Source organism: Thalassophryne amazonica, chromosome 11 (genome assembly GCF_902500255.1).
Source record: "Thalassophryne amazonica chromosome 11, fThaAma1.1, whole genome shotgun sequence".
Classification (NCBI taxonomy): Eukaryota; Metazoa; Chordata; class Actinopteri; order Batrachoidiformes; family Batrachoididae; genus Thalassophryne; species Thalassophryne amazonica.
In genome coordinates, this window is record NC_047113.1 from 17633214 (window position 1) to 17655662 (window position 22449).

Genomic DNA, 22449 nt, shown 5'->3' on the forward strand with positions numbered 1-22449 from the left:
GACCATGGAAGACTCCATTAAATGTTGGAGGTGATCTGGATCCAGATCCTGGATAAAGTTTCACGTTATATAGGCTTTGAAGGATTACTTCAAAACTACTTCACAGATTCTCACCAAATTTGCACCACAGACAGATATTAGGGCAGGGAAGACTCCACTGAATTTTTGAGGTGATCTGGATCTGGATCCGGATTCTGGATCAAGATGTCCCTTTATAAAGGTTTTGAATGATTACTTCAAAACTACTTCACGGATTCTCACCAAATTTGCACCCCAGATAGATATTAGGGCATGGAAGACTCCATTAAATGTTGGAGGTGATCTGGATCCAGATCCTGGATAAAGTTTCACGTTATATAGGCTTTGAAGGATTACTTCAAAACTACTTCACAGATTCTCACCAAATTTGCACCACAGACAGATATTAGGGCATGGAAGACTCCACTGAGTTTTTGAGGAGATCTGGCTCTGGATCCAGGTTCTGGATCAAGATTTCCCTTTATAAAGGTTTTGAATGATTACTTCAAAACTACTTCACAGATTCTCACCAAATTTGCACCCCAGATAGATATTAGGGCATGGAAGACTCCATTAAATGTTGGAGGTGATCTGGATCTGGATCCGGATAATTGATCAAGATTTCCCTTTATATAGTCTTTGAAGGATTATGTCCGAACGACTTCATGGATTCTCACCAAATTTGCACCCCAGATAGATATTAGACCATGGAAGACTCCATTAAATGTTGGAGGTGATCTGGATCCAGATCCTGGATAAAGTTTCACGTTATATAGGCTTTGAAGGATTACTTCAAAACTACTTCACAGATTCTCACCAAATTTGCACCACAGACAGATATTAGGGCAGAGAAGACTCCACTGAATTTTTGAGGTGATCTGGATCTGGATCCAGATTCTGGATCAAGATTTCCCTTTATAAAGGTTTTGAATGATTACTTCAAAACTACTTCACAGATTCTCACCAAATTTGCACCCCAGATAGATATTAGGGCATGGAAGACTCCATTAAATGTTGGAGGTGATCTGGATCTGGATCTGGATAATGGATCAAGATTTCCCTTTATAAAGGTTTTGAATGATTACTTCAAAACTACTTCACAGATTCTCACCAAATTTGCACCCCAGATAGATATTAGGGCATGGAAGACTCCATTAAATGTTGGAGGTGATCTGGATCTGGATCCGGATAATTGATCAAGATTTCCCTTTATATAGTCTTTGAAGGATTATGTCCGAACGACTTCATGGATTCTCACCAAATTTGCACCCCAGATAGATATTAGACCATGGAAGACTCCATTAAATGTTGGAGGTGATCTGGATCCAGATCCTGGATAAAGTTTCACGTTATATAGGCTTTGAAGGATTACTTCAAAACTACTTCACAGATTCTCACCAAATTTGCACCACAGACAGATATTAGGGCAGAGAAGACTCCACTGAATTTTTGAGGTGATCTGGATCTGGATCCAGGTTCTGGATCAAGATGTCCCTTTATAAAGGTTTTGAATGATTACTTCAAAACTACTTCACGGATTCTCACCAAATTTGCACCCCAGATAGATATTAGGGCATGGAAGATGACACTGAATTTTGGAGGTGATGCGGATCCGGATCCTGAATCAAGATTCACTTTATATAGGCTTTGAAGGATTACTTCAAAACTACTTCACAGATTCCCACCAAATTTGCACCACAGACAGATATTAGGGCAGGGGTGGCCAAGGTCGGTCCTCGAGAGCCACCTTTCCTGACACTCTTGTCTCCCTGCTCCAACACACCTGAATCCAATGAAAGACTCGTTAGCAGACTTTTAATGAGTCTTTCATTGGATTCAGGTGTGTTGGAGCAGGGAGACAACTAAGAGTGTCAGGAAGGTGGCTCTCGAGGATCGAACTTGGCCACCCCTGTATTAGTGCATGGAAGACTCCACTGAATTTTGGAGGTGATCTGGATCTGGATCCCGATAATGGATCAAGATTTCCCTTTATATAGTCTTTGAAGGATTACGTTAGAACGACTTCATGGATTCTCACCAAATTTGCACCACAGATAGATATTAGGGCATGGAAGACTCCACTGAGTTTTTGAGGAGATCTGGCTCTGGATCCAGGTTCTGGATCAAGATTTCCCTTTATATATGTTTTGAATGATTACTTCAAAACTACTTCACGGATTCTCACCAAATTTACACCACAGATAGATATTGGGGCATGGAAGACTCCACTGCATTTTGGAGGTGATCCGGATCTGAATTGGCAGACGTAAGAAAGCTCTCATTGCTCTTGTTAGGTGATGTAATCCAGCTCTGCTGTACCCAGTGCCTTGGTTTGCACTGATATTCCATGCTGCTTAAATCGAAGTTAGGAGCTTGATATATCCCAAAAACATCTGCACCATCCATGAAAATTCAGTAAGGTATATCTTATATATTATATTCCAATTCTAAGCTGGAACTATGCCAGTATACAAAGGTCTATCTAAATATCTAAAAAGGAAGAGTAAAATAGGAGAGTAGAAAAGAATAGAGTAGAGCCACTTAGGTGCCTGGTCTTGAGAACCAGGAATGGTAGGTTCTCCCTACCCATGATACCATGTGTTTCAGACTGTCAAGATATGTCTCAGAGACTCCAACTTTCGCTTTGCTTCACCTGACTAGTTTTTATGTATGTTTTTGTTTGTTTTTCCTTAAAATGGCCATGAAGCACCTGATTTGACCTTTGACAACAATTGCAAATTACTTGAAAATCCTGATTGGATCTCTAACCCTGATGAAATGGCACGTTATTTAACTATGGTTGATATAATAGTACGCGTGTGCCTGTGTTTGTGTGAACTCACTTGCTGATGTACTCTCCAGTGAGGACCATGTTGCAGGTGCGACATCTGAAACAGCTGACATGCCACTGTTTCTCCAGCGCCAGCAGTGACTGACCCTGTTTAATCTCAGCACCACATCCTGCACAGTCTGGAGACAATTAAACAAAAAACTATGATAAAGAAAAAGAGAGAATGACAGAGAGGATTAGGAGGAACAACGCAAAGAACCAAGGTGTAATTGTACATCTTTAAGCATCTGCTGTGTTCCTAAATGTAGCTTTCTGGTCGTTTTGGCACAGCAACATCTTTAATCAATAGCTGCACTAATGTAGGTTACTGCAGGTGTGCGAGGCCTTTTCACTCAACTGTAAGCACCGTTAAACATGACTGAATGCAGGCAGTAAACTGAAACAGCCCCAGGGCTCAAACAGTTGCATAAAGTCCTGTGTGATAACACATAAAGGCACACTATGTGTCAGCAGCATACAACTGTTTGTGCAGTTGTATGCTGCACAAACATAATGCACATTGTGACACAGCACGTTACTGACTGACAGAGCAGAGGCTGTACATGATGTATGGCCACAGGGTGTCAAAATGCTGAAAAAAAGGCCAGTGTCCCATTTGTTTCAATTCAGGGCAGATTTGGCTCAGCTTAACCTTTTCTGACCCGCTCTGCTTCTCCTGAGAGCAGCCCACTAGTCTCACAGGGCCGACTCTCCTGTGCCCTGTCAGACAAGACAAACTATTTTTCACTTTCAAAAAACTCCACCAAGCTTGTTTTTTGCATTCTAAATGTGTGGCCCAGCGGGTATGGCCATGTCACACCTAAACGCTTTAGCCTGTGTAAGCCAACGTATTAAAAATTTGGAAAATACGCTGGCATACATCTAATAAGTTATGGGTATGTTTTGTATAAGTTAAGAGCACGTTGAAGCATGCTGGTATATGTCGTAGTATGGTGAGGTCATCGAAAATTTTTGTGCATGCACAATATTTTCAGTGCAAGCCAGCATATGGCTCATATGTCCCACATACATGGGCCATTAGTTGTAGTAAGTTATGCAATTTTTGACAGACGTTAGTTGTAAGTTACTCAGTTGAAATATGTTGAGATAATATCTAGTGTACCCAAAACTTATTTTTAATCTATGAGTAACTTGCTTTGAACCTATGTGTAACTTATATTGAACTTATCTCCAAACACATATTGACATTCATATAACGGCTGAGTGGATCCTTGTCATTTGATTGGTGCTTTGTATGTCACATGACATGGATTAATTCATCCCTTTTGTGTTGCATTGCATTTAGAGTGCGGCTTGGTTCCATTTAGAGTGCAAATTTAGTTCCATACGTTTGGCACCATTGCACTCCACACACACACGCATGCACGCACGTTCTCATGCATGCGCGTGCACACATGATCGTGCATGCCCATGCGTGCACACACATCCTCGTGCACGCGTACTCACGTGATCACGCGTGCACACGCAATCGCGCATGTGTGTGCCCACACATGCACGTGCACACCCACACACAACACATGCGCGCGTGCATGCACACATAAAACAAATCCACTGTGCTGTCTGGAGGCTGTTAGCAGGGAGAAAGAAAGAAAAGCTAGACTCATTTCTGACGTGATTTTTTTCCCGCTGCACTAAGAACGTACACAGTCTTTTTCTGGTAGTACACACACGCACAGGTGCTGACCAGGTTGCGCATGTGCACACGCGCGTGGGGAACAACTACTCTCCCGAGACATAATTCACACACACACACACACACAATCCACTGTGCTGTCTGGAGGCTGTTAGCAAGAAGAGAGAAGAAAAGCTGGACTCATTTCTGACGTGATTTTTTTTTGCGCTGCACTGAGGACGTACACAGTCAACCGACCCGGTTGTGTGTGTGCGCGTGGGACAACGACACGATGATTTGATTGAGCTAAATGATGCTGCTTGTAACACACACACATACACACAAAATCCACTCCGCTGTAAGCCGTCTGGATGCATGCAGACCTGTTCACATGAAATGCTGATGTGATTTTTGGCTGGACTGAAGAAATAAAGTTTTTTTTTTGTTTTGTTTTGTTTTGTTTTTTGTTTTTGTTATGGAAGTCCGAAGTCAGTGCACAGCATCACTGGACTACACATTACAGTTGAACGCCAAAATCTACATCACTTTTCTGTTGTTTATAAATTAATAAAATATCAAATGTCAATGATCTATTTTAGCTGTTATATAAAACAAATAATGAATGTTTTTACATTCTTTCAATGGAATGAATATTTAATTCGGTGAAAGCTGGAACATACCGAGTTGAATGGTATGTTCCAGCTTTCACCTCATGAAATATTCGTACCATTGAACTTATAAACATTCATTATTTGTATAATGTAGACATACTTGACATTTTCCAGATGACCACAGAACTTATTGAACATGTCAGCTACTGTATAATGGCATATTGGCAGCATTTTTGATATGTCAGTATACATATGTTGGCGAGCTCATCATGGTGTGATAGGCCCCTTAGCACCATCACCTCTTATGCAGAATATGCAGGTTTGTGAGCACTGCTGTCAGACGAACGAGCAGAAAGCGTCAAGACCCTGTGCGGGGCCGCTGAGTCTGTAAAATGGAGATATTCATCTAGCTGGTTAACTGTGACTACAACGAGTTAAACAAAAACAAAAAAAAATGCAATAAATCGCATTTTGTGTGGTAAAAGGCAGTGGCGGTAGGTGGGTGGACGTCACTGTTATCTCCATCCGGTCCCTAGCAGCCCTGATGCGGACTGACTGGACAGGTAAGCGCGTTTGCGTGCCCCAGAGGACAGCAGCAGCTATCCAGGTAGAGGGTCTTCTGTGCATGATCATCCCTCATGCAAGTGCTTCAAGCGAAAGAACTTTCTCCACAAGATTGTAACAGAAAGCAGACCAGACTTAGCCGATGGCACTATGTGTGTGCTACTTAGCTGCACCTGCATTCTACTGTCCCATTCAATTTCATTTTAATGAATATAGTTTTGCCTCTTGTTTTTCTTTTCTTTTCTTATTGCTCCAATAACCCCAGATCAAATTCCTTGTATGTGCAAACTTACTTGGCAATAAATTTGATTCTGATTTTGATTCAAACACAACTCAGATTGCAAGGCCAGTGACTTCAAACCTACAAAAGATGAACTCAAAGCTAGAAAGAGTGGAACTTGGATCTACAGGATTTTTTTTTTTTTTTTTACTCTTTTACATATTTCAATTTATTTTCAATTTCAATTTATTTTCATTTATATAGCACCAAATCACAACAGAGTTGCCTCAAAGTGCTTCACACAGGTAAGGTCTAACCTTACCAACCCCCAGAGCAACAGTGGAAAGGAAAAACTCCCTCTGAGGAAGAAACCTCAAGCAGACCATACTCAAAGGGGTGACCCTCTGCTTGGGCCATGATACAGACATAAATTACAGAACAATTCACAGAACAATTCATGGACGAATGTACAAGAAATGCTATTGGCGCACAGGACAGGAGGATCGCCAACACGAACACAACTCCCATCTCTGGATGGAGCTGCACCTTAAACAGAGAGAAAAAACAGAATCAGGCATCAAAAAGACAAAAAATACTGTATAATTTGCCAGCATTAAACAACAACAAAAACAGAAGAAATACTAAGGTGATCGCTGGCCACTAGCCCTAAACTTCACTAAAAGACCCAGAATTTAGGTAAAGTTGAGGCCGTGGTCCGCTCCAATTACTAATAAATGAATTAAAAGAGTAAAAAGTGTAAAACAAAACTGTACCAGTATGCTAGCCATATGAAAGGGAAAATAAGTGCATCTTAAGTCTGGACTTGAAAATCTCCACAGAATCTGACTGTTTTACTGACACAGGGAGATCATTCCACAGAACAGGGGCACGATGAGAGAAAGCTCTGTGACCCGCAGACTTCTTATTCACCTTAGGGACACAAAGTAGTCCTGCACCCTGAGAACATAAAGCCCGGGCCGGTACGTAAGGTTTAATTAGGTCAGCTAGGCAGGGAGGTGCCAGTCCATGAATAATTTTATAGGTTAGTAGCAGAACCTTAAAATCTGATCTCACTGGGACAGGAAGCCAGTGAAGGGATGCCAAAATGGGTGTAATGTGGTCAAACTTTCTGCTTCGTGTCAAAAGTCTGGCTGCAGCATTTTGTACCAATTGGAGACCCCTAATGCTAGACTGCGGTAAACCAGAAAATAGAACATTGCAGTAGTCCAATCTAGAAGAGATAATTGCATGGATCAGGGTCTCAGCATCAGCCATAGACAGGATGGGACGAATCTTCACTATATTTCACAGGTGGACGAAAGCAGTCCTAGTAATATTTCTAATGTGGAGGCCAAAGGACCACGAAGGATCAAAAATTACCCCAAGGTTCCTCACTTTGTCAGTGTGATGTATGACACACGAGCCGAGGCTGAGCATTAACTGGTCAAATTGATGCCAATGTCTCACTGGACCAAGACCATCATTTCAGTCTTATCAGAGTTTAAAAGTAGGAAGTTTCTAGACATCCAACTTCTCACTGCTGCAAGGCAATCTTCTAAGGATTTTATGTGAACGAGATTACCAGCAGTTATCGGCATGTATAACTGAGCATCATCTGCGTAGCAGTGAAACGTAATCCCAAAATGCCACAATATGTGCCCAAGGGGTGCTATATAAAGGGAGAAAAGCAGGGGGCCTAAGACAGACCCCTGTGGAACCCCAAATTTCATACTGTGCAAGTAAGTCCCTTCAGCTGCTCCCTTGTTTTGTACTTGGGGTCGCCATAACAAATCCAAGATGGATCTGCATGTTGAATTGGCACAAAGCTTACGCCGGATACCCTTCCTGACGCAACTCCACATTATATGGAGAAATGTGGTAGTGGTGGGATTCAAACCAGGAACCTTCTGCACTGAAACCAAGTGCATTAACCACTTGGCCACCACCCCTACTGCAATAAATAAATAAATAAATAAATAAACAAATAAGGATTTGATAATTAATTAAGGATTAATTAGCTAATTATAAGAAAGAACAAAAGCTCAAGGGTGGGCTGCACAGGTATGTTGGATGTTGTCCTCATTCTGTGTGGGTTTCTTTGGGTGGTCCAGTTTCAGTCTCTTAAGGATCTTAAATGGCGAATCTACATAGGATTACTGTATATGATGTATACTGATGGCCTGGATGCTAAAGTGGATGCTGGCATTGACCCAGTGGGTCATGGGATAGGCTTTAGTCCCAACAAATGTGCATGGAATAATCAGATAATTTGTGATGGTTGATATGAAATCCCCACTGTCACAATACACAACTATTCAAATGAAAATCTAATCACTAAAAATAAATGAAGCTATTGATTGTTTTGCATGGGAACGCCAGCAAATGTTACAGGGGAATTACCGTCAGCAATGATGGTTTGTTCTCACCAGTATCTTTTTGTTCATTGCATCGTTAGAGATATTTGTCAAAAACGACTATGACTTTGCCAAAACCTGGTAAAAAGGCTGAGTCCAGTCTGGAATACAAACTGCTTTATTTTACAAGAAATTTAATAAATGAGGTGAAAAGTGTGAAATATACGAGGTCTATTAGAAAAGTATCCGACCTTATTATGTTTTCCAAAAGCCATATGGATATGAATCACGTGTGATTACATCAGACATGCTTGAACCCTCGTGGGCATGCGAGAGTTTTTTCACGCCTGTCGGTTATGTCATTCGCCTGTGGGCAGTCTTTGAATGAGGAGTCGCCCACCCTCTCGTCGATTTTTTCATTGTTTAGGAATAGCTCAGAGACTGCTGCTTTGTTTGATCAAAATTTTTTCAAAACTGTAAGGCACAACTGAGTGGACACCATTCGATAAGTTCAGCTGGTTTTCGGTAAACATTTTAACGGCTGATGAGAGATTTTGGTCTGGTAGTGTCGCCGTAAGGATGGCCCACGGCGCCTGACGGCGATCTGCGCTTCGAGGCGGCAGCATCTCGCCGTTTCAAGTTGAAAACTTCCACATTTCAGGCTCTGTTGACCCAGAAAGTCATCAGAGAACAGAGAACTTTCAGAAGAAGTCGGCATGAGGAGTTTATTTGGACATTCCATTGTTAACGGACATTTTATAATGAAAGAACGTGCGGACAGAGTCGCATGTCGGGCCGGATCCGACCGCAGGGGGTCGTGACAAGAAAAACACCTTCGTTGGAAACCTTAACGGGCAAGTTAGAACATGCCCAAGCTGTTAAACAATTTCTCAAGTTACTCACTTGTTGAAAGCCATCAAAAGCCGCCTGAATTTTACAAATGGTTTTCAACACGGAGGTGTTTTTCCTGTCGCGGCGCACACAGATTCGCGGAGTCGTCACTGAAACGACTCAGCGAATTTGCGCGCACGTCTTTCATTACAAAATGTCCTTAAACAGTGGAATGTCCGCATAAAGTCCTCATGCCGGCCACTTTTGAATCTTCTCTGTTCTCTCGCGATGTCCTGGGTGAATTAAGCCTTAAATTAGGATGTTTTCAGGTCGAAACGGCACCTGGAAGCACTGCACGACATCCCGCTGCGTGGGAAGTCCTTACACCGACAGAAACACCCCATAATCTCTCATCTTAAAGCAACGCGCGCCGTCTCGAGCAGCGTGTGAAACAAAGGAATTCAGCCGAGAGGGCGGGACCACATCTCACTCAAGGCCTGCCCACAGGGAAATGACGTCACCGACACGTGAAAAAACTCACGAATGCGCACGAGGGTTCAAGCATGATTGGTGTAATCGCACGTCATTCAAATCCATATAGTTAAAAAAAAAATAAAAGGGTCGGTTTATTGTCTAACAGAAACCAAAAGTGTTGCATTTATATTTTTGTTGAGTGTAGTTACTGGTTCTAAGCAATGAGAATCTACCTCATGATCAGGATTCTGTCACTCAAGATCAAAGTTAAGTGATCATGATCAAAGAAGAAGATCAAAGATGAGTCAACAGGATGAAATGTTGGGAATTAGGATCAAAGGGAGCAGGATCAGCTTCAATACCTTTGATTAAAGTTCAGGATCAAATACAAGGATTAAAATAGCATAGCAAGGGTGGTGGCCAAGTGGTTAGTGTGCTTGGTTTCAGTGAGGAAAGTTCCTGGTTCAAACCCCACTCCTGCCCCATTTCTCCAAGAAATGTGGTGTTGCATGGAGAGGAAGAGCATCTGGTGTAAAATGTGTGCCATTCAACATCCTCACTGGATCTGCAGTGGCGACCCTGAGTGAAGAACAAGGGAGCAGCTGAAGGGATTTACTTTTAGGATTAAAAAGTAGCAATCAGTCAAGTTAGGCAGTCATGATCAAAGATAAGTGATCAAGTATAAAATCAGAATAACAAATCAGTATTCAGGTTCAAAGGTCAGCAATAAGAAACAAAGGTGAATGTTCAGGATCTCATGATTGTGTGTCCATCGGTGCAGTATGATCCAGATTCAGATACTGAACAAGATATGTAGAACAAAAACGTATTTACAGTGGATTTAGATTAGGAATTTGGTTTTAGGTGTAACAAATTAAAAGCAACTGTGCAGTAAAAGGTGTTGAACAAAAATTTTTCAATATAGTTTTGTTTGTCATTGCAATATGCTGCTTTTTTTATCCGAGGCAGAGGTACACACTCTAATAATTGTACACGAAGTTACTGGACCGCTCTCTGAATAAAGATCTCCAGCATTACTTTAAAGCAGTAGTTATCAAATGTTTTGGGTCACACAACATTATATACATCCTGAATAAGTTGAACAGCGCACTGAAAATGACAGGTGCAAATGATGGAGAGCTGTCCCAGTGGTTGTAAGTTTGTTTGTTACACCTATGATACTCATGTGTTCCTATCCTGTGGTTATCGAATGCTTCAAACTGGGCTTCTGATTGTCCAAAGCTTTGGGGCGGGATTTGAATTCAGCACGAGGGAAGAGAGGACAGTTTGTTAACCCCCAAAACTTGAATCTGCTGCAAATCATGAATTATCCGCAAACCGTGAATGGCAAGACGTGAATACTGAAAAAATATCTCATGAAACGTGAATTTCTTCACATTTTGTGTCACTACAAATTAATTTTTGATCATTAATGGAGCAAACCACAAGAACAAGATAGAAAATGCATACATTTTCCAAAGCAAATTCTAATCTTAATCATTAACTCATGCACTTCTTTGTTGGGTCTATTTTATAGTCTAGTTTATTCTGCTGTGCTACAGCCACATCTGAGTAAGAGAACCATACAACCTCAATTCCAATGAAGTTGGGACATTGTGTAAAATGTAAATAACAACAGAATACAACAACCTATATTCAATTGAATACACCACAAAAACAAGATGTTTAATGTTCAAACTGATAAACTTTATTGTTTTGGTGCAAATATTTGCTCATTTTGAAATGGATGCCTGCAACATGTTTCAAAAAAGCTGGGACAGTGGTATGTTTACCACTGTGTTACATCACCTTTCCTTCTAACAACACTCATAGTTCTTAAACTGTTGGACTATTTTTTCCACACAGTTCTTCACAAAGTGGTGATCCTCGCCCCATCTTCGCTTGTGAACAGCTGAGCCTTTTGGGGATGCTCCTTTTATACCCAATCATGACACTCACCTGTTTCCAATTAAGTGTTCACCTGTGGAATGTTCCAAACAGGTGTTCTTGGAGCATTCATCAACTTTTCCAGTCTATTGGTGCCCCGTCCCATCTTTTTTGAAATATGTTACAGGCATCCATTTCAAAATGAGCAAATATTTGCACAAAAACAAAACGTTTATCAGTTTGAACATTAAATATCTTGACTCTGTGGTGTATTCAACTGAATATAGGTTGAAGAGTATTTGCTATTCATTGTATTCTGTTTTTATTTATTGTATTTATTTCACACAATATCCGAACTTCATTGGAATTGGGGTTGTATGAGTGCAATGTTTTCTATAAAGCGTATATTAGCCGTCATGTAATACGAGCGAAGCGCCACACAGTGGCACGAAGCTTGTTCATGGTACAGGGAGTCCCAAACAGGAAGTGCCAAATTTTGAGTCCACAGTGAAACAGGAAATGTCAGCCTCATGGAAGGAGACTGGAGCTGATTTGTCAGTCAAACTCTATCACAATGTTGTTCATTCGGCCTCTCCCGGTTTTTGTTCGGGGTCACCACAGTGGATACAATCAGATCCGCATTGGTAATTGGCACAAGTTTTACGCCGGACGCCCTTCCTGATGCAACTCCAGTTTTACCTGCAGAAAGACACACAACCGCTGGTGTTCCAAAGAGGTCTCCCATCCGAGTACTAACCAGATCCTGCTCTGCTTAGCTTCTGAGATTGAACGGGATCAGGCTGACACAGAGCAGACCAGCTGCCAAACTCTATCACAATAGAGACCAAAAAAAAAAAAAACCTCATCTGTAACAGCAGATTGGACAGATGATATGACCCTGCTGATGGTGAGCATGTTTTATTGCTGTTCATTACAAGCTGCGCCTTAGCTATTTATCGATGGCATAGAAGCAAATCCCACAAGGAGCACTTTTTCCTTTTAAGAAAGCTCTGAGATGAAGTGTTTTTCAGTGGTTTTGTCAGAAATCATGATGCTCTATGGACTTTTAAACAATGTGAACAGTTCTTTTTCTGTTTTTGTTTTCTATGTGTGATATTTTTTTGTTGTACTTTTTATTTTACTTTTGATATTGTTAGAATGTCTAACGCAGTTGGTCACCCTCTGAGTCTGGTCTGCTTAAGGCTTCTTCCTCAAAAACAACCAAAGGGAGTCTTTCCATACCACTGTGCTTAGTCAGGGGGCTGGCAAGGTTGGTAAAGCACCTTGGGGTGACTTGTGATGTGGCTCTATATAAATTAATTAAATTGAACTGATTTAAGAAAAGAAATACACTATACACCTGTCTCGCTGTACATGAATTTTTTGAAAAGCACAACTTTTTTTCTATGAATTTTGGCATTTTGTACACATACTTCTGTGGCTATTGAAAATGGAGCTTTTGCAAAAACACTTCCAGTGTGTCAGCTTTGCAGAAATTCCATTTCTGTGTAAACAAGGAAAACTGAGTTTTGTCTTGTTTTCCAGGCTTTTAATTGGCCAATATGGCTATATATTTAGGTTATATTGCACTGGCATGCTCATCATACATTTTAGCGTTTCAATTGAATGGAGATATTTTTAAAGCAGTGCTTGTGTGGATAAGACTTTAATAGGAAAAAAATGGTGGAAAATCTCAGTGTGTAAAACTGTCAAGGTTAGTACTTTCACTGATAATAGGAACGTTGCTCACCATGCCCACTGGAAATAATGCTTTTGGGGAAATATGTTTATTTTTGCACAAAGGACATTTGCAGTTTAAATGTTAACTACTCACTTCGCTAAAGTGTGGTACAACATGCTGTACAGTTAGGCGTTTCATTTATTGCATTCAGTCCGATTTGTGTGCTGCCTCTCCGTTGGACAGAGTGATGTATATGTACCTGGGGAGCAGTTTGGACTTGACTTTGCTGAATGGAGCAATCCAAAGCAGTTAATTCACTGCCTTGCCTCCATCTGTTACTACTGCACAGCAAGTGAACGACAGCATGTGTCACACTTCACAAATGATTCACTATCAATCCCTGTCAGTGTAAGGTGTGATGACAATTTGTCATTTTACTGCCTCCTTGCTAAAGGAAGAGGGCTGTGCAACACTGAACACAAACACAAAGGTTAACATCACTTTCATCTTTGCCATTCTGTTTGCTGACTTTTTTCCAGAATTTGTTGTGCATGCTGGCTTACGTGAAAGACTGAAACATCTAAAAAGTGATCTTTTATTGAATTAGCTCAAACAATGGTTGTGATTGCTGGGCTAAGCTAGGCAAGATAATTCTTGCACTTACATAAATGGAATATGTGTACAATTAAAGTTTTATCTTACAAATGATTGAAATATATTGTAAATTGATTCCTGTCACTTTTACTGTTTTTTTAAATAAGACTACATAAGTGATTTTAATCTGTTTCTGAATATGAAGCATTCTGAAGTTAGTCACTACTAAACACTGCGTAACCAACTATCTCCCTCCAAAAATGTTTTACTAGGGGAGCCATGACCACTACCTTTGCACCCCCCCACCCCCCCCACAAGGACTAAACCAAACCAAAGTTTTTAGGTTCCTTAGATGACCCCAAAACACAATCAGGATGTTCCCAAAAATAAAACTGGCCTCAAGCCAGTTAGCCAAGATGGCGTCCAAGATGGTCCGCTAAAATGGGGTTTTTCACTAAAACACCTTTAAACAACATATAAACAACTTAAATATCACAGAGATTCAATGGGAAGACCATTGCAGGTCACAGCAAACTCATTTGTGCCTAAAACTAAATTCATTCATGGGTTTATGATTCAAAATGGCGTCCAAAATGGCTGGCAATAGACCCTTATCATTGATATACGAGGTCTATTAGAAAAGTATCCGACCTTATTATTTTTTCAAAAACCATATGGATTTGAATCACGCGTGATTACATCAGACATGCTTGAACCCTCGTGGGCATGCGAGAGTTTTTTCACGCCTGTCGGTTACGTCATTCGCCTGTGGGCAGTCTTTGAGTGAGGAGTCGTCCACCCGCTCGTCGATTTTTTTCATTGTTTAGGAATGGCTCAGAGACTGTTGCTTTGTTTGATAAAAATGTTTTCAAAACTGTAAGGCACAACTGAGTGGACACCATTCAATAAATTCAGCTGGTTTTCGGTAAAAATTTTAACGGCTGATGAGAGATTTTGGTCTGGTAGTGTCGCTTTAAGGACGGTCCACGGCGCCTGACGGCGATCTGCGCTTCGAGGCGGCAGCGTCTCGCCGTTTCAAGTTGAAAACTTCCACATTTCAGGCTCTGTTGACGCAGTAAGTCGTCAGAGAACAGAGAACTTTCAGAAGAAGTCGGCATGAGGAGTTTATTCGGACATTCCATTGTTAACGGTCATTTTGTAATGAAAGAACGTGCGGGCAGAGTCGCATGTCGGGCTGGACCCGACCGCGGGGGGTCGCGGCAGGAAAAACACCTCCGTTGGAAATCTTAACGGGCAAGTTGGAACATGCCCAAGCTGTTAAACAATTTCTCAGTTACTCACTTGTTGAAAGCCATTAAAAGCCGCCTGAATTCTACAAATGGTTTTCAACACGGAGGTGTTTTTCCTGTCGCGGCGCACACAGATTTGCAGAGTCGTCACGGAAACGACTCGGCGAATTTGCGCGTACGTCTTTCATTAAAAAAATGTCCTTAAACAGTGGAATGTCCGCATAAATTCCTCATGCCGGCCTCTTCTGAATCTTCTCTGTTCTCTCACGATGTCCTGGGTGAATTAAGCCTTAAATTAGGATGTTTTAAGCTCGAAACAGGCCGACGACAGCGCCTGGAAGCGCTGCAGGACGTCCCGCTCCGTGGGAAGTCCTTACACCGACAGAAACACCCCATAATCTCTCATCAGCCGTTAAACTTTTCACAGAAAACCATTTTAATTTCTCGAATAGTGTCCACTCGGATATTCCTCACAGGTCCAGAAAAAATTTTGATAAAGCAACGCGCGCCGTCTCGAGCAGCGTGTGAAACAAAGGAATTCAGCCGAGAGGGCGGGACCACATCTCACTCAAGGCCTGCCCACAGGAAAATGACGTCACCGACACGCGTGAAAAAACTCACGCATGCGCACGAGGGTTCAAGCATGATTGGTGTAATCGCATGTCATTCAAATCCATATAGTTAAAAAAAAATAAAAGGGTCGGTTTATTATCTAAGAGACCTCGTACATAGTAGGAAGTTGTTTATATGTTGTTTAAAGGTGTTTTAGTGAAAAAAAAAAAAACATATTTTGGCAGCCATCTTGGAGACCATCTTGGATTACTGACTTGAGGCCAGTTTTTTTATTTTTGGGAACATCCTGCTTGTGTTTTGGGGTCATCTAAGGAACCTAAAAGCTTTGGTTTGCTTTGGTTTGGACCCCCCCCCCGGACTAATGCAACTTGTAGTCAACTTTTGTTGTGGTCAACTTTTTTATCAGTTAACCACATAGAGCAGCACATCCAAGTATAGGTACTATCAAAAATAAATATAAAAATAGTCAGCAATCAAATTTACAATTTATGATGATTTACTTAATTCATTATTTAAAGCCTGATTTATGCTTGCTTCTGCAACTTTGTAACTCCCCGTCATGCAATGATGTCGACATGTATGACAGTTTTAAAGTTCTCCGTTGCATCTCTATGCAATTTTTCTGGATTATGCTTGTTCTGGATTTGTCCCTCAATGAGCTTTTCTTTCGACAATCACCAAATTCCAAATCAAAGGAAAGGTGTACAATTTCCTCTTTTGCCAACTCTGTGTTGCAAAATTGGTCATATTAGCAAACTGTTCTGCCAATGTATTTGATCCATTATCCAAATCAGTGTGTGCACTGCAAAAACTATTAATATATGACGGGAGAAAAAGGAGTGAAACCAGAATAGTATCAAATTACAGCCCTTTGGGGTGTCTAGTTCAGCAGGTGCACATCAGACTGCAGGTCCCGTGTCTAAAAGCCCGCAGACGTGATCATTTCTATGATTAAAAGCCCGGGTTGGGAATATTGGGTACGAATGTCGTACCACATTCGTACAGCAATTTTCATGCAATTCCAACCATTTGAACTGTGTTCGAGCTGCTGTATGAATCATTTGAGTAGGTCGAATCCTGGCTGAATGTGCTGACTGTCCTACCCATCACACTAGAGCACGAATGAGCACGAATGTCATGCGCATGGACATTCAAACGTGATTCATGCAATTTGACCTGCAGTCGAACTGCATTCGAGCTGCATTCAAATTTCTCAGACAGCATTCATGTGGCACTGAGGAAAATACGCCAAATTTGCAAGGCCAGCATGAATGTAGGGAACAAGCACTCTATTGTCGTGGTGCATTCAAACTGCTTCCATGAATTGTATTTGAACTGGCATACGAGATGGCAACCGACCAGCATTCGGAGCAGTCTGATTGCATTGCATCCCGCTCCTATGCATCCTCTCTGAGGTTTGCAAAGGAATTGCTGCAAAGTCTGTGGCACACAATCATTATGTGCACTAGACTTGAACATTGTGCAATCACACCGAATACACCGTGTGAGACGTGCTAACACAGTGCGGCTGTCTGGACGAAACCTAACAGCCATGTGAACATGATATTACAGATACATCCTCTGACACATGAGGTGGACTGACAATCTGTGATTTCATGCTCATTCTGGGTGTTACACCTCTATCACAGCACCGCATGTCAGTGCATCTCCGTGATGCGTTGACATGCACTACGGCTGTCTGGACAGGGTCTAACAGCCATGTTAACATGATATTACAGATATAAGCTCTGACACATGAGGTGGACTGAAAATGGATCTGTAATATCATGCACATTATGGGCATAAGGGGCGCACTGCACAGAGCCTTTGATTCGCTGTGGTGCAGGACGCCGTGCAGCTGCACGTGATGTTACAGCTAAGACTGTGACGCTGTGTTTGACTGTGATATAAAACAAGTTTAAAAGATAATAAAATAAAACACTGAATCTGCACCCTCACTGAGGAAGAGGAGACTGTGGAGGATGAAAATGTGGCTATCTGTGTTCTGGACTCAAAACGCGCACAAGCTGACGCACACACACATACACATGCATCGGCTCCCGCTGGAGTGGAGTGCACGATCGGAGTTAACACACACTCAAGGGGAAAACATCAGTACTGTCAAACAGGCTAGTGTGGCTGTCTCGTTTGATTTAGTTTATTTGAAATTTTCGTGGAGAAGCACTGCATAAAAGCAGCATCATATTTTGGATTTGAGAACTCAAACAGCACCTTGCTTAGTTGCTTTGCAGTGGTTGGTGGTAGTGATGCTTGCAAAGATGTTTATTTTTTTCATTTTTCTTAAATCTCTCACAACTGTGTAGCTATAAATGACTGTTCTCCACCCTTCCCTGTTGACCAGTCGGATATCTGCTCCTAATTTCACCAGCAGTTTTACCAACTTCCCATCAATGACAGACTGGTGGAGCACCGTTTGTCCTTCTGGGTCGACGTTGGAGTCAACATTGAATTTGCAATTTGTCATGTTCTGCAGCAACGAGTGCAGCTTCTTGGTGTTGCCTTTCTTCACCTCTTCTTGGAAAACAATCTGTGGCACTGAACATGTCGACACATCCACCTGGCTCATGATTGCAGCTCAGCTGGAAGGTGGCCTAAAGCTGATAATAGTTGTCTTCCCCTGTGGAGTGTCTGCTCAATGCCACAAGTGGATTAAGAGCAGTCTTTAATATGTTTAATACAAGGCGAAAGCGCAAATCATGTGAGATAAAAACTTTTTTGAGTAGCACAGTTCCTGCAAGAATCTAATCTTACTTTCACCCCTGCCGGTAATAACGGCTGTGGGTGTGCATGTCGGTGATCAGATTATCGTAATAATTTGATCACACATGCACTCCACTGATGCAATGCCCATAGGGGACCCTGTTTACATGTAATCTGTCCATGAGTTGACACCCAGCAGCGTGACACAACAGGTCTTCAAACGTGTGGGCCACAGTGCTCTGCCCCCCCCCCCCCCCCCCAACTTGCTTTCCACCCAGACCTCAGCTGGTACGTACGGCATTGGAGGGGCATATATTCCTGCTGCATTCTGATTTCATTGTGGGGTTTCGTGCTGTGTTGTTTTTATTCTTTGTCTTTTTTATTGTATTCTGTTTTTATTCTATTGTGGGGGAATGTTTATGTCCGCATTGACCGGGATTCGGGGATGTTGCACTCTGATTTGTGTGAATCTCTCGAGCCAGCTTCCTACCGCATTCTGGGAATTCGTACGGCATTCATACACAGCTGTACAAATGTCTGTCCTGTATGAGTGCAACTCAAATTCTGCTTGTTTTTCCAATTTGTGTGATTCATACTGCATCCGTGCGCTAGTGTCGGGCACGGCTATTAATAACCATGCTATTGCCTTATATGGAGACCCACTAGACTACCCCGTATTATGTGAAGCGACCACCATGAAGAGAACAAATCAACAACTATATAAAGTGCCTGTATTGTACTCTATACAGATGTTTGAGAGGGCAGAATGGTACAATGTGAGACAACATGGTATGGTTAAGTAATGTACGCTCACCCATTATGGCCATTCTTTTATGTTTGGTTAATAAAGCTCACATGTGTGAGGTCACATATCCATGACGACGATCAAGCAGGTTCTGTACTGTCTGTGGCCTTTTTATGTTTTGAAGATCATTTCCAATAGTAATCACTACTCTGAGTGCAATCTGTGTATGCTTTTTCTTCCCATCCTTATTGAAAGCAGCGATGCTTAAAAGATCAGTGTGAAGCACCTACGTTGACATGCAATGAATGTTCATAAAATGCACATTATGAGACTGAACTGATTGACAAGATGTGAGATGAATACTAAAACAAAATAAAAATGTTACTCTCTGCATTTGTATTGTAGGCAGCAATGAAGGAATGATATGTCTCTTTGAGGTAATCAACATGACAGGCCATAATCAGTGATTTGACAGACAACTTCATTAGTCAAATGAGCAAAATTGGCCTCATTGACACTCCGTATTAGACTCTGTTGTGCCTGGTGGCCCTAAACCAAATGGACAAAGTGAGACAGATGCTAGACTTACGGCTGGGCCCGTGGATCTTGACTGGCTCATTTGATTTGACCAGAGTGAGAGAGCACTGGTGGCACACGCAGTCCTTTCCACTAAACGTCACTCTGTCTCCGATGGGGAAGGGTTTACTGAGGGGGACAAAAACAAGAAAATTAGAAACCCCAGTGCACATACAAAAGTACAGATCTGCAGCAACATTGGGCCAACTTCCAGGGAATTTGCTGTGTGCATGTAGGTTGACCCCAGAAATACCCTAAAATGATTTGTTTTGGTAAAGGTCAAGGGCACTGGGGTCATTGGTGAATATTATGATTGTCACTCAGATGAACCCCAAGCAGGTGGGTTCATGAAATTACCCAGGTGACATAAACTTTACCAAAGGCCAATCATTGTGGTCAAGGTCAAAATTAAAGTTTTCACTGAATATCACTAATCTTGGCACACATATGTGGGTTCTACAATTGCAAAAGGAGGTCAAATGTGTTTTGGGTCAACTAATAATGTCTGCCTGCCTGTTTGCTGGCCTCACAGGTCCTTTTGATTATTTCTCCCATTATTTTTTTTCAGAAAAGGTCAAGGAATTTGATTTTCAACCTGATTTAGACCAAATGTGGCACATACATAGGTGGATTCCAGAATTTCCATGGCAAGATCAGCCAAAGGTCAATCATTTGGGTCACTGGTGTCAGATAGCAAAATGATGATGAAGTGGAGTACAGGCCATAATCTTACTCACTCAAACCAAACACACTACCAGTCAAAAGCTTGGACAAGTGTGGTTTGGATTAATTAAAGGGGCGACACACAAAATCATCAAACAAACAGTGACAATGACAATGACCATGAAAAGTACAAACTCAGAAGACTTTTTATTGTACTTGTGACAATAATGAAGATGCTAAGAAGGACATGAGAGAGACAGAATGGAGACAAAACACAGACCATGTTTGACAGAGGAGTTCGTCAGGCTCATACCAGTAATCACAGTGATATTACATATGAATTTGTGACTCAGATAAATGTATTTGTCTATACATGTGTGAATCCGCACGCAGAGAGTAAAAAAATGCATGATAAGTTGAATGACTATATAGCACCACACCAAAGCCATAGAGCCTTAAAACCTGACATATAGCCCCAAGGCCACATCGAGCCTAGCAGCCACAGCCCAGGGGCTCTATGGTGTTATTAGACCTTACCTGCTTTAAGAGCCCCTTCACACATAGCACAAATAAGTATAAATCAGTGCAAATCACGGCAAACCACGAAAACATCGAGCTGACATAGGGAGGGACACACATCGGGCAGGCGTGAACGATCCCGCTGCGACGATTTCATGCACACACATAAAACACAGTGTGAGCAGCTGGAGCGTGTGGAACCACATTACGTGAACCAAAGTAAAAAAATACATGCCACCCGTGGGATTCGAACCTGCAATTTACAAAAGCTCTGATTAACAGACATAAACATTACCGCTGCGCTACCATCGCTGTCCTATAACAGGAGTATAAAATGCCTAAAATCAACAAAGAGATAAATGTATCTTAAAAAAAAGAGAAATTAGATGATGTCATTGAAGAGGAAGTCTTTAATTACGGCGAAAAAAGCGCCATAATAACTGACGTAACAGTGTTTGTTATGCTGTATTTTTGGTGATACATGACTGAAAGTGGTGTATTTGTCATACTGTTGGCTTGTAGTCCTGTGGCGCTCTGGCTGTGGTCGCTGTGTTTTTAATGCGGTACGTCGTGTGTACTGAGCCGTCATTTGCAGCTGTCAGTGAGTCTCTGGCCAGCAATCAGCTGGGAGGCAGCTCGCCATGCTGTATGTGCTCTGGCTGGCCACTCCCCATCTGTATATACATATCAGCATGTCAGCATGTCATGCAAGTCCCCCCCCCCCCCCCACATGCCCCATGTGCTGTGGGGGAGCGGTGGGAGTGTGAAACACACGCACCCATGTGTTGTAGTGGGACCGGGGGGCACAACACACACGCTATACACATGCACGTCACATGTGTTGAGGGGGGAGCCGACACTGGCATGCCACGTGTGTTGCTTAGCAACTCCACAGTCATGGGAGCACTTAGACAAACTCCACAGCCAGCTCGAAAGTAGTTGCATGCTCACTGTTTTCATGCTGACAGTGCAAATGGCCACACATTTTCTAAGTGTCCAGCAAGCGGTGTTGGATGTTCGTGTGTGTCACCTGGAATTTGGCTGACACCTTCTGCGAGAGGGATCGAATGGGCTCTCACAGGGCACTCTCTGTCTTTTGGCCGCTGGTGTGTGTGAATAGATGCAGTGACAGGTGTACGAGGCGTTGGAGGCAGCTCTGGTTTTTCAAGACTGGCATGCAATTCCTCCTTTGTGCGCTAGTCGGCTTCAATCGTGTTATGTTTGAAGGGGCCCTAAGGCAGCTTTATTGTGATTTGGCACTATATAAATAAACTGAATTTAAATAAATTGAACTGAATGAACAACATAATGGATGCATCACATCAACAACAAGAGCAATCCAGGAGTTCTCATGTATGCCAATCTGGATCCGGATCACTCAGTGGAGTCTTCCATGCCCTAATATCTATCTGTGGTGCAAATTTTGTGAGAATCCGTGAAGCAGCTTTGGCGTAATCCTTCAAAGCCTCTATAAAGTGAAATCCTGATCCACAATCTGGACCCAGATCACCTCCAAAATTCAGTGGAGTCTTCCATGGCCTAATATCTACCTGTGGTGAAATTTTTTCAAAATCCATGGAGTAGTTTTGACATATCCTGCTAACAGACAGACAGACAAATAAATAAAGACCAGTGATTTTATTCAAAGGATTCAAAGGATTCAAAAGAATTTTATTGTCATATGCACAAAGGAACATGTTCCCTG

At 41.9% G+C, this 22449-nt stretch overlaps 1 protein-coding gene across 1 annotated transcript in view; it reads right to left on the reverse strand.

Moving 5' to 3' along the window:
- ablim3 (actin binding LIM protein family, member 3) overlaps window positions 1-22449 on the reverse strand; it is a 228124-nt gene that overhangs the window by 114002 nt on the left and 91673 nt on the right. Inside the window, exons 4-5 of the mRNA XM_034181319.1 lie at window positions 19576-19691; window positions 2862-2988 (exon numbers count right to left, since the gene is read on the reverse strand). Of these exons, the coding sequence (XP_034037210.1) occupies window positions 2862-2988; window positions 19576-19691 (243 nt within the window). The remainder of the gene's footprint in view (window positions 1-2861; window positions 2989-19575; window positions 19692-22449) is intronic.